The 12,742-nt window shown below is 41.3% G+C and overlaps 1 protein-coding gene and 1 non-coding gene across 3 annotated transcripts in view; both read left to right on the forward strand.

The window, feature by feature from the left end:
* Tceanc2 (transcription elongation factor A N-terminal and central domain containing 2) overlaps window positions 1-12,281 on the forward strand; it is a 50,011-nt gene extending 37,730 nt beyond the window's left edge. For both annotated transcript variants that reach the window (XM_048351383.1, XM_048351384.1), the window contains exons 4-5: window positions 3,467-3,660; window positions 11,319-12,281. In XM_048351383.1, coding sequence (XP_048207340.1) covers window positions 3,467-3,660; window positions 11,319-11,507 — 383 coding nt within the window. In that variant the 3' untranslated portion in view covers window positions 11,508-12,281. The remainder of the gene's footprint in view (window positions 1-3,466; window positions 3,661-11,318) is intronic.
* LOC125355879 lies at window positions 4,297-4,404 on the forward strand. The gene has a single exon (XR_007211799.1). It is a non-coding gene; the product is annotated as a U6 spliceosomal RNA (small nuclear RNA).
* Window positions 12,282-12,742: the final 461 nt, after the last annotated feature.

Raw genomic sequence — 12,742 nt, forward strand, 5'->3', positions numbered from 1 at the left:
AATTGGAGAGGGCCAGATTGCAGACAGAAATCGGTCAGTAAACTACTGAAGCAGACCAGTAGAGAATGAAGAGAATCTGAATCAGGGAAGTAAGAATGGAGAGAAGAGTGAGGAGGAAGAGGAAAAGATGTAGGGAATTGTAACAAGTGGGTCTGTCTGCCATAAATGAAATTCTGTCATTTGGAGGAAATAAGCCAGATTGAGAAAGACAGATATTGTGTGTTCTCTCTCATGTAAGGACTCTAGACCTAAAAAAATAAAATAAAATAAAAATCCTTACAAGTATAAAATGGGGACTGGGGACTGTTACTGTTTGGGGGTGGACAGGAGCCCCAAAGCCCCCAGTGGAAGTGGGGGATGTGATCAAAGCACCATATATGCTTATGTGGAAATAGAAATCCATTAAAATTGCTTGAAAAGGAGGTAGAATGGATAGTAGAGTAAAAGAGAGGGTGAATGTGACCTGGTACAGTATATGCATGTATGGAAATAACACAACTGAACCCCTTTGTAAAATTAATGTATTAAAAAAGAAGAACTGGGGCTCATGCCTGGAATCCTATCTATGCAGGAGGCTGAATGGTTGAAGCCAGCAGAAAAGTCAGAGAGACTATCTAGAATTAATTAGCAAAAAAGCTAGGTAGTAGTCATGGCTCAAATGGTTGAGTGCCAGCTGCAAGCAATTAAGTCAGGGGTGATCATGAGGCTCTCAGTTGAAGCCACAGGTAGATCTGTATGTCTTGGAATGACTGCATGAACACAGGATGAGAGAAATTGTGGATAGCAGAAGGATGAGTGAGTGGTATTGCCACTGGGTGACAGGAAATGTTGGGTGAGAAGTGCTTGTGGAACAAGTAAGTGGGCATGTGTGGTAAGATTAGATATTTGAGTCTTGTGATCAGTGGAAACTTTTTTCCCCCCACCTGTCCTGGGCTTGAATTCAGGGCCTGAGCACTGTCCCTGGCTTCTTTTTGCTCAAGGCTAGCACTCTACCACTTGAGCCACAGCGCCACTTCTGGCTTTTTCTATATATGTGGTGCTGAGGAATTGGTCCCAGGGCTTCATGTATACGAGGCAAGCACTTTACCACTAGGCCATATTCCTAGCCCTCAGTGGAAACTTTTGCTAGAAGTTAGGTAGGTAAAGTCATCTACTTGCAGGTGGAGGTTGGACCACAAGAGTAGGTAAGGCAGGTAAAGGAAGAGGAGGTCAAGCACAGTACCCCAGCTGAGGTTCTTTAATTAAAATTTTAGCAAAGGATCAGCAACCAGCAGAAGAGGTAGAGAAGAAAAAGTACCAGCACAGGCATTGTCTCATAAAGGAAAGAAGAGAGTATTTCTGAAGGATGAGGTCCCAGTGTCAGATGCAGACAGGCTAAGTAATGTCAGGACAGGGAAGGTCCACTGGATTTGATAAGGAGGACTCTGCATGAGGACTCTCCACATTTTCATTTCACATATATAGAACTGGGTCAACAATGACTTTGCAGAGAGAAAATAAAAGGATATGGTGAGGATCGCATGATGGGAAGGAGCTCTGTTCTAAAGAAACCTGGGTGTATTCTCTGCTACAGAACAGCACAGGCTATTAGATAATTACCTTGGTTGCCACTGGATTGTGAGTGGAACTGCATCTATACATATGGTCCCACTACTCAGAAGCGACTTCTCTTAATAATGTTATTATAAATTCTTTAAGGCTTTTTTCTCTGCTTGTAAACAAATATGGTGTTTACATGTATACACATATGTAATTTTAAAAGGAAATATTGACACATAATGAGCATGCTCTTCTGAGATTGCTATTTTTGCTTACCTAAACACAGTGATCGTCTTTCCATGTTACTACATGTAGAACTATTCCAGCATTTAGTTTTTGTTTGTTTGAGTCAGTTTGTTTGTTTAAGCCCAGGTTGGCCTAAAATTCAACAATCTTATTGCCTCAGTCTCTCAAGACTAAGAATTCCAGGTGTATGCCATCACATCTGATTTTCTATTCTTGTTTTTGGTGACACTACAGCAGTTATTGTTTCAATGGACTATAATCTTTCCTTCTATACAGAATAAATCCTTAATATTGAGCTTACAGGGTGTTTCTAGTTTGGTGGGTTTTGTTTGTTTGTTTGTTTGTTTTGTTTTTTGCTGGTTCTTGGGCTTGAACTCAGGGCCTGGGCTCTGTCCCTGAGCTTCTCTGTGCTCAAGGCTAGTGTTCTACCGCTTGCGTCACAGCACCACTTACAGTTTTTTTGTTTATGTGGTAGTGAGGAATCAGACCCAGGCTTCATAAATGCTAGGCAAGCACTCTACCACTAAGCCACATTCCCAGCCCAGTGTGGCCTTTTTTTTTTTTTTTTACTATCTCAAGCAATACTAAGATGAATATTTATGTTTGTCTTCTTTGTACCCTTTAGCAAAATAAATGTAGACTAAAGTCCAATGATTATTATTCATTTGTGTCCTTAGTACCAGACATGAAGTAGATGCTCAATAAAAGTGTTTACAGTATCCTGAATTTAGGACTTTAAGTCCTATAGTGGCATATATATCTTTTGTTAATTTATTAATTTATTTTTGGTGCCAGGGTTAAACCTAAATTCTCAAATATATAAGGCACATGCCATGTACCTGAGTTATACCCCCCAGCCTTATCTTTGTTATTACCATCTGAAATAGCAATTAACTACAGATGTTATTGGCCAAGTGAATAATACCTAGGATATGGAAAATTCTACCCAGGAAAGTAAAGTATTCAGCAGTAAATTTTGCTTTTAAGTGGTGTGTGTATCAAAAGTATTTTCCTAAGCATTGATGGGTAGGAAACACCTTTAAATATTTCTTTATTTTATTTTATTTTTGTGTTAACATATGTTTGTATTAGAGGATTTCAGTGTGATATTTCTATATATGAATCCAGTGAATTACCTTTGAGTGGCTAATTGGATTGTGGTTCATTTTTTCTGTGGGGGAGGTTGTAGAACTGCTTCACAGGCAGAGCTATCAAGTACTTCCTTTATGCACACCAGCTCTTAGGTCATAACAGTTCATCCCTCTGAAGGTTCCTTATCAACCTTTCATCGAGAGAACTCATAAATTACTTCATCAGGGCTACAGATTTTTTTCTATCTTTTCAGTCAGTTAAGTGAAGAATTTTTCTTTAATACCTAGACATATTTTCTTGTCTTGGAATATAATACATACCAAAAAAACTCCCAAACACCTCACAAAAAATGATTAGCTCGTTTTCTTCAGCTGGAATTTTTGAACTAAAGAGTTAGAACCTCTTAGTTTTTTTTTTTTTCAAAAGAACCTATTGATAGTGCATTGGCTAGCCTGATTCTCTCCCAGAGATTGTCTGATTTCAGGCTTTGGGAAGGCATGGGGCCTTTACATCCTTGGGCATGGAAGGCACACATCAGTTCATCTGTGTCCTGTGCTTTTCAGAAGACAGTTTCCCTCCTCTGTTCCAGGTCATGCTGTTAACAAGATGCGTAAACACTCAGATGCAGAGGTGGCTAGTCTGGCCAAAGAAGTCTATACTGAATGGAAAACTTTCATTGAAAAACATTTGGATAGACCTGCTATTGAAGTTCGAAGTGATCCCAAAACAGAGTCATTTAGAAAAAATGCCCAGAAATTACTTTCAGAAGCCTTGGAATTAAAGGTAATGCACTGCTTGGAATGTGATCACTAGGGTCTCTTGGTTAAACATTTTATTTTCATGATGAGCTTTCAGTCTTAACACTGTAGTGTTATTTTAATTCTTTTGGGGTTTTTTTTTGTTTTGTTTTTGCCAGTTTTGGGCCTTGGACTCAGGGCCTGAGCACTGTCCCTGACTTCTTTTTGCTCAAGGCTAGCACTCTGCCACTTGAGCCACAGCGCCACTTCTGGCCATTTTCTATATATATGGTGCTGGGGAATCGAACCCAGGGCTTCATGTATACAAGGCAAGCACTGTTGCCACTAGGCCATATTCCCAGCCCTATTTTAATTCTTTTAAGGAGTCTGGATTTATTAGCATTTTGGGAGAGAGGCTTTGGAACTACCAAGATTTGGGTTGAGCTAGTAGCTTATGCCTATAAGCATAGCTACTCAGAAGGCTGAGACCTGGAGAATCACAGATTGAAGCCATCCAGGACAAAAAAATCTGAGTGACTCTCTCTCCAATTAACCAGCAAAAAGCCAGGCTCGGGGCATGGCTCAAGTGGTAGGCTACCAGCTGTGAGTAAGCAAGACAAACACAAATGTAAGGCCCTGAGTTCAAGATCTGGCACTGACAAAAATAAAAAAATAAAAACTAGTGTTTGCTTTGGCAGCACATATACTACTAAAATTGGAGTGATAGAGAAGATTAGCATGGCCCCTGCGCAAGGATGACATGCAAATTCAGGAAGCGTTCCATATTTTAAAAAAGTAAAAAAGTCAAAACCTGCTCATTAACAGTATTAGTCATTACCAAATAACACATCTTGAAACTAATTAATACCTGGAAAATCAGCCATGAACCATACTTATTTTTACTTTCCCCATGATATTACAAAATATCCTTATTGAAATACTTTTAGAGTAATTTAGTATTGTTATTATTATTTTTTTTTTTTTGGTCAGTCCTGGGGCTTGGACTTGGGGTCTGAGTGCTGAGCTTCTTTTTGCTCAAGGCTAGTACTCTACCTCTTGAGCCACAGAGCCACTTCCAGCTTTCTCTGTTTATGTGGTGCTGAGGAATTGAACCTAGGGCTTTGATCATGCTAGGCAAGCACTCTACCGCTAAGCCACATTCCCAGCCCATAATTTAGTATTATTAACAAAGGAATTCAGAAGTCTGATTTAAGTGCTAGATCTCGTTGCACATTCTCAGAGAAGTTTGTTTTTTTGTTTTTCTGTGATGCTACAGATAGAACACAGAGCCCTGTATGTGCATGCTAGAAAGTCCTTTACCACTTAAGCTACATTTCTAGCTATTACTACTGTATCCTCAAAAAATAAAACCTTCTTAATCTTTCTATCTCAATTCATTTTCTGCAAAAGAAAATCTCATGGACTTTGAGATATACCAAATAAAGTACTGGGTTTTGAAAACAAGAAAATGAGAAAAATGGAGAAAGGAAAAGGAAAAAAAAACTCATCATTAAACCTGCCACCCAGACATAATCTTGTTAACATATTCGTGCATTTTGCTTTTCGGTGAATTATTACAGCACTTTAAAGAAATGCTGGGCAGAGTATGATTATCCAAGGATTATTTAGAGTAAATTATGTACCAAATGTTCTGTAAGGTATTTTTATTGATCATGTAAATAATAATGCATAAAATTGACATAATTATTTACGTGTGTGTGTCTCTTGAATCTTGATCAATTTCAATTAGTGTCACTTTGTGTATCCTTTTCTATAAGTCTTTGTTTTTCATGTTTATGATTTTTAATGTCTGTTTGATAGTTCAGTGAATTCCTAAAGGAAACTTCAATATGAATTGAAGAGAGGAAAAATAATGTGAAGGTTGTAAGTAATTTTCCAGAGTATTGATTAGCCAACAGGCTTGCTATTTTAAATAAAGTTTATTTTTGAAATAAATTAAAATTATTGCACATACAGTGTGAGTATATAATATGTAGCTAATGTGGTGGTAAATATCAGTTCCCTGTGGAATCTTTTTAAGTAAATGATAATAACGAAGCCATGCTTGTAAGAATTAATGAGCAGTTTGCCTGCTATATTAAACTCCATAATAATTATCCTTTTAGTTTATCCATTAATTATCCCTTAAATGGCACATCAAGTGGTAAGCACTCAAGTGTTACAAAGCAAAGTTAAAAAAGTGATGCATTCGTTAGTACTTTCCAACTTAATTGGGAAAAAGATCAGATTAGGCATAACTTAATGTTCCTAAATTTTAAAAAATATGTATCTTAATATCTTCCTTGGTAAAAAAATAAAATAAAATGATGGATTTTCCTTGCATAAACAGCATTTAATGATATTTTTATATGGCATGTCAAAATATAAATACAAACTATTTTACTGACTATAACTACAAACATTTTTAACCTAGTCCTCATCATTATGAGACATTCTGCATTAATCAATTAACTGTTTAGTCCAGTTTCTGGTCTTTGGCCATAACCAGTTTTGGGTGTGTATTCAAATCAGACACTAAGCTTCCATGACAGCTCTTTATCAGGCAGTGCCGAACCACGGTTAAGTTATTGGCACAGTTGACTGACAGAACTTTACAGTTTGATCCTAACATGTATTTTTTGCAAATACTAAATCTACTCATTACATTTTTTGGTAGAAAAATATGTTTCCATGTTATTTGTTTCAGTTATATCCTTCAATAGTGAATACCACCAATGAGGAATATGCACACAGTCAAATGTTCATCTCTTTATTGCTCTACAGATCTTGCTTTCTAAATTCATGGATTATTTCCTTGTTCTTGGAATAATGGAACAGATGAATAAAAACTCCATCGTTGAAACCCAGGCTCCATTCCTCTTTCTCCCTTCTGGATCATCTTTGTTCTTCCTTGTCTTTTAGATCTTTCCTCCTATGAACATCCCCTGTGGTGTCATTCTCTTACTTCCCCTTCCTCATTATCCACTCTCCTTCCTACCTCTTGGCCTGTGATCATTTTCCTATTATGTCATTAAAAAAAAAAAAAAGAACCTGATTCTCAAAGTGAGCCTGTATCATTAAGAGTTATGAAACACTGGCTGGTTGGCGCAGTTGGTTGTCAGATGGTGCTAATGAGATCCAGGTCAGGGGGACGTTCTCATATGGGACTATTAGTTTTTCCTTTGTTTAATGGTTTCAGACTGCACCCCTGGCTTTGACCAGCTCTCTGATAAAGGTTATCAAGTGGTCAAAAAGAAGTGTAGATAGATATGTACAAACCTAATCAGATGATCAGAAAACCCATTCAAAGTTTGCTTCCAGTGGATATTTTAATTCAACAAATGTTTGGTGGGGATCTACTAAGGTGCTAGGGGAGATTGCAAACCATCAGTTGCATTCTCTGTTCCAAGAAATCTTACTCTCTTGACTTAGAACCTGCAAATGACTAATAAAAATGTGATGGGTCTGAAATAGTGGTGCTAGCACAAGTCATATTAGACATACCAAGTATGAAGTGATTATGTCTAAGCTGATCATGAAACTTCATGGAAGAGGTGGCAGATGAGAATAGAAACAGGCTATTTCATATTTTATCTGATAGGCATGGTATTGAAACAGTAGGAAAGGAGAGATGTATACATTGGGGAGAAAGACATACATTTAACAGATTTTATTGAGCACTTACTATGTGCCAGTACCTGGGCTGGGTGTAGAAAACTTAGAAGTGGATCCAGTATATGGTGTCAGCTCCAAAGATGCCCACAGTCTTCTAAGAGAGACAAATGCTTAGTTACAGAGACGTAAACATGAAGACCTTGTTCCCTTGCATTTAAAGAGCTTACAGATACAACACTGATTCTTTTTCTTTCTTTTCTCTCCTCTTTCTCTTTCTTCCTCTTTCCCTATCTTTCTTCCATCTCTGTGTGTGTGTGTGTGTGTGTGTGTGTGTGCATGACAGTACTGGGGCTTAAACTCAGGGCCTGATGTTCTTGCTTAGTTGTTCTTTCATTTGTTTGATTGTTTCTCTACCACTTGAGCCACTTTAATTATGGCAGTTTTTTGTTTTGTTTTGTTTTGTTTTACCAAGTATAAGTCTATTCTTTTGTTTGTTTTTTGTTGGTTATGGGGCCTGGGCACTGTCCCTGAGCTCTCTTGCTCAATGCTAGCACTCTACCATTTTGAGTAGCAGCTCCACTGCCAGTTTTCTGGTGGTTAATAGGAGATAAGAGTCTCACAGACTTTCCTGCCCAGACTGGCTTTGAACCATGAACCATGATCCTCAGATCTCAGCCTCCTAAGTATCTAAGATTATAGGCATGAGCCACCAGCACTTGGCTAGTAAGTCCATTGTTTAATGAAGGAGAGCCCTAGTTGATTGTGTTTTATGTCTTTTCCTAGCCATGGCCACTTGTTCAGGATTGAACAACAAACACATAGGCACAATAGATAAGAAAGGCAGGGCTGGGGATATAGCCTAGTGGCAAGAGTGCCTGCCTCGGATACACGAGGCCCTAGGTTCGATTCCCCAGCACCACATATACAGAAAACGGCCAGAAGCGGCGCTGTGGCTCAAGTGGCAGAGTGCTAGCCTTGAGCGGGAAGAAGCCAGGGACAGTGCTCAGGCCCAGGACTGGCCAAAAAAAAAAAAAAATTTTTTAAAATAAATAAATAAATAAAAATTAAAAAAAAGAAAGGCAAATTCCATTTGGTCTGAAACAGGAAAAATGGATGTTGCCGGGGTTTTGTAGGTGGGGAGATGTGTAGGCTAGAGAGGGAAGTGGACAGCAGTTGGGATTGGTAGTAAGGCCAAGGAAAATGCAAAACCCATATGAAAACCATGTGAAAAAGAGACCAGGCTGCTCATGAGGTACCAAGAAAGGATCTGGTCACTAAATGCAGTAAACCCCTAGTCTCCTTTCTAAAAGCCCTATTCCCATTATCCACAAGTGCCTCACAACAAACTTTCTCATAGTCTCAGTAAGACTGGTCTTTTCATCGTAGAGCACTTACTTACTTAAAGCACTAAGGTGGCTCCCACTGGAAAGGGTTCATCATCTCCTCCAGGTTTAGATCACCCAAAGGCGTTGGTTACTGCATGCGGTGAACTTGTTACACACAGCAGTGTGTGGTGAGTCATTTTCCTTTGTGATTTACTTCTTCACTGATTGGCCATCATTTAGCAGGAAGCATGACAAGGATCCCTGGTGCTCCTGTTCTCCACAAATCACTAGCATAGCCCCGGTCCCTGGCCTGCAGTTATCTGGTACACTCTGCCCCCTCTAGGCTGAGAAGTCAGGTCTTGAATGTACTGTGTCTCCAAGATCAGGCCCGACATTGTAGCAACTTTTTTTTTCCAGTTCTGGGGTTTGAACTCAGGGCCTCACACTTGCTGTTCAGACAGTCCACCTCTGTGCCATGCCTCCAGCCTGTTTTTTGTACTGATTATTTTTTAGATAGTCTGGCTCCCCACCTGAGTAGTTGCCGGGACTGTAACTAGGATAACAAGCATGCAATACCATGCATATTTTTCTGCCCAAGCTAGCCTTGAACTTAAGTCCTCATGATTTTAGCCTCACCAGTAGCTAGAATTACAAGCATAAGGCATTAGTGCCTAGCTAGTAGCAACTCTTTGTTGATGGAGTATGCATGAGTATCTAGTTTTGTGAACTTTAGGACACTCTCAGAGTTCTCTTAGAGTCTGTCTGTCTGCCTGCCTGCCTGCCTGTCTCTTTCTCTTATTCTGCTCCCTTCTTGGTCCTTACATCTTAAAAAAAAAAAAATTAATCTGCCTACTTATCTCCTACATAAGGACATTTTGTCAAATGTCAGTGTTTTGGTGTGCTTTTTTCATTTTTTGGTCTTTGTTGGTTTTGTTTGCATGTTCTTGCAGTTTGTTAAGGAAAGGTCTTCCTAATGTTTCCTAGGCTGGTCTCAGACTCTCATTCCTCTTGCCTCTTGCCTCTACCTCCTGAACTTATATATCCTCCTGCATCAGTCTCCTGAGTGCTGGAATTCAAGGCATGCACCACCACACCCAGCCTGATCTTTTCTTCTTACAAAGAAGTAGAGTAGATGTACAGACTAGTATATAAAACAACTGTGTCCAGCTCAGTGAATTTATCACAAAACAAATACCTGTATCAGCTTGCCAGATCCTGTCCACTGTCCTGGTCCCTAGCTAGATGTCCCAAGGTCAGATGCTCCCCTCCTGGGCCAGGTTGCTCCTCAGTACTTATCCTCTCCCCTTTCTTTTTTTTTTTTTTTTTTTTTTGGCCAGTCCTGGGCCTTGGACTCAGGGCCTGAGCACTGTCCCTGGCTTCTTCCCGCTCAAGGCTAGCACTCTGCCACTTGAGCCACAGCGCCGCTTCAGGCCATTTTCTGTATATGTGGTGCTGGGGAATCGAACCTAGGGCCTCGTGTATCCGAGGCAGGCACTCTTGCCACTAGGCTATATCCCCAGCCCTCCTCTCCCCTTTCTTGGCAGCCATTCCCCCTCTAATCTGTACCTGAGGCTCCCCATGGACTCAAAGCCAGCCTTGCCTTGCTCCTCAGCCCAAGCTCAGGGCCTGGTGCATAGTAAATGCTGAATAGATAGGAGAATAATACCTAGTGGGAGGGGAGAAACAAAGGAGAAAAGAAAGAAAAATTTGTTCCTATTTTCAAAGAACTTACTGGGGGCAGGGTGACACAGTCAAATAGAGATAATTATAGCAGTGGCTTGTAACAATGGCTGTGGGGAGCTTGAAAAGCCTCCTGTCCTTTGTGCTCTGTGTATATGCTTGTGTATGTGTCTGTGTATGTATTAACTAGGTTTTAACAAAGTCACAGAAGTGTGTTTCCTAGGGAAAGGAGTGCTTTGCTGAGGGAACACATGCCGGTCAGAAACATAGGCAGAGGAGCTTGACAGCAGGTTATAGTGCTTAGACTTGGGTATGGTCAGGACTGGGAAGAGGATGGGAGATAGGGCTAGAAAGGAAAGTAGAATAGACCAGTGAAGCAAGTCCCCAGAATCACTACAGGTCTCATCCTGTAAGCCTGCTTTGTATAAATAACTAAGTCTGTCTGCAATGTTCTCTCCAAATTCAGTGGATCCTTGAGAATGTCGAGGCAGCTGTTCATGTGCTATCATGGAAGAGGTCAATCAGAGTCTGCGTCAGAGTCCCAGCTCTGTCCTGTAGTGGTTTCAAGAGCCTGACCTCTTTACCTTGAACCTGTTTCCTTAGCACATGTGATCATATGAGTTATAAGTATTCATTGTGCAAAGTGATTTATAAACCGTCCTGTACACATTTTAAGATCCCAGCCCAGTGTTTCTAGAATGCTGGAAGGGTTAAAAGGCACTTGAAAAACACAAAGAAGTACAAACTGTTACACTGATTTATTATCCTCAGACTTCGTTTCCTGGTTGGTAAAGTACAGAGCCCAGTACCGGTTGCGTAGTTCAGGCCAGTTTCCTGTTATAATGGCAAATATTACCACCCGGCAGGGGTTGTGAATGAGGTCCCTGTCACAAAGCACATGGCCTTGTTCCTTAATTGCCAGGGTGGAATTAATTTGCTCTTCCTGTTTCTCTTGTGACAGGAAGTAGATGTCCTTGAATTTCAGTTGATTAATGGAGGCCTCAGAGCAGAGTGCTCCAGCCTCTCGTGCTTTTAATCCTTATGCAATGCAAGGCCCTAATTTGATAATTTTGCTGTTTTTTAGATGGATCACCTACTGGTTGAAAATATTGAGCGGGAAACGTTTCATCTCTGCTCCCGCCTCATTAATGGGCCATACCGGCGGACGGTGAGAGCTCTGGTCTTCACATTAAAGCACCGAGCTGAGATCCGGGATCAGGTGAAGAACGGCTCGCTGCCGGTCGGCACGTTTGTACAGACCCACAAAAAGTGACCCAGGACGGTTCCAGCCCTGGGCTGGGCAGAGAGGAAAAGGAGCTTCTCTTTGCCATTCAAAGACTCTTTTGAGTTTGGGTGACGGCGGGTGCTGGCTGTGCTAAATTTTCCCATGGTGCCATTCCTTCAGACAGGAGGCGGGAGCCGTGGGAGACAGGCCTGCAGGATCATGCTTCATTAGCTGCCGTGCGCGGGTGCTGCCTAACAGGACGCACGCCGGCTGTCACTGGGAAGCACCATACGGTTGCCATCACCCAACACGGGGGAAGGGTGATGGATTTCACTGTGAGCATGCCAAGGACACCTCTAAACTTCCCCATGTCAGGCAGATGAAGTTACCACTTTATTTCACCACCCTGCAGGTAACTGAAACTCAATTACCGCTGCTGCTCACTCGGTTCCATCCCCCTGAGTTTAGACAGCTCCGGTGCCTCTCAGAACTCCCTGTCTGTTCTCTTTGCTCTACCCCAGGGGTGAGCCTGCCAGAGCCTTCCACTAGCCCTGCTTTCCACAGCTCACTTATCTGAGTGGTTCAGCTCTCCCTGGAAGACCTTCTGCGTTGGTCTCCGGAGCCCCCATGCTGAGGCTTCTAATGAGGAACTGGCCCAAAGCCTTCCCCGCACTTCGGGGTTTATTTGAATATTTTGGCTCTCAGACTCTGTAGAAGATGCATAATGAAATTGCTCTTGCAATGAATTACTGCCGTTGGAAAAAAACACAAACATAAGAGATTTTAAAATGCAATACTTCCATAGGGCCTGCCCAGTAAACACTTATGGCTTTTTCTATGTATGTGGTGCTGAGGAATCTATCCCAGGGTTTCATATATAGGAGGCAAGCACTCTACCAGTAGGCCATATTCCGGCCCCAACTGCCTTACTTTTGACAAAGGTTTTTTTTTTTTTTTTTTTTTTTTTTTTTTTTTGGCCAGTCCTGGGCCTTGGACTCAGGGCCTGAGCACCTTCCCAGGCTTCTTCCTGCTCAAGGCTAGTACTCTGCCACCTGAGCCACAGCGCCCCTTCTGGCCGTTTTCCATATATGTGGTGCTGGGGAATCGAACCAAGAGCTTCATGTGTAGGAGGCAAGCACTCTTGCCACTAGGCCATATTCTCAGCCCTGACAAAGGTTTTTATTATGTAGCCCAGGCCGGCCTCAAACTTGTGATCCTCCTGCCTCAGCCTCCCAAGTGCAGAGATTACAGGCATGTGTCATCATGCCCAGCTATTTATTTCT

Source organism: Perognathus longimembris, chromosome 7 (genome assembly GCF_023159225.1).
Source record: "Perognathus longimembris pacificus isolate PPM17 chromosome 7, ASM2315922v1, whole genome shotgun sequence".
Taxonomy (NCBI): Eukaryota; Metazoa; Chordata; class Mammalia; order Rodentia; family Heteromyidae; genus Perognathus; species Perognathus longimembris.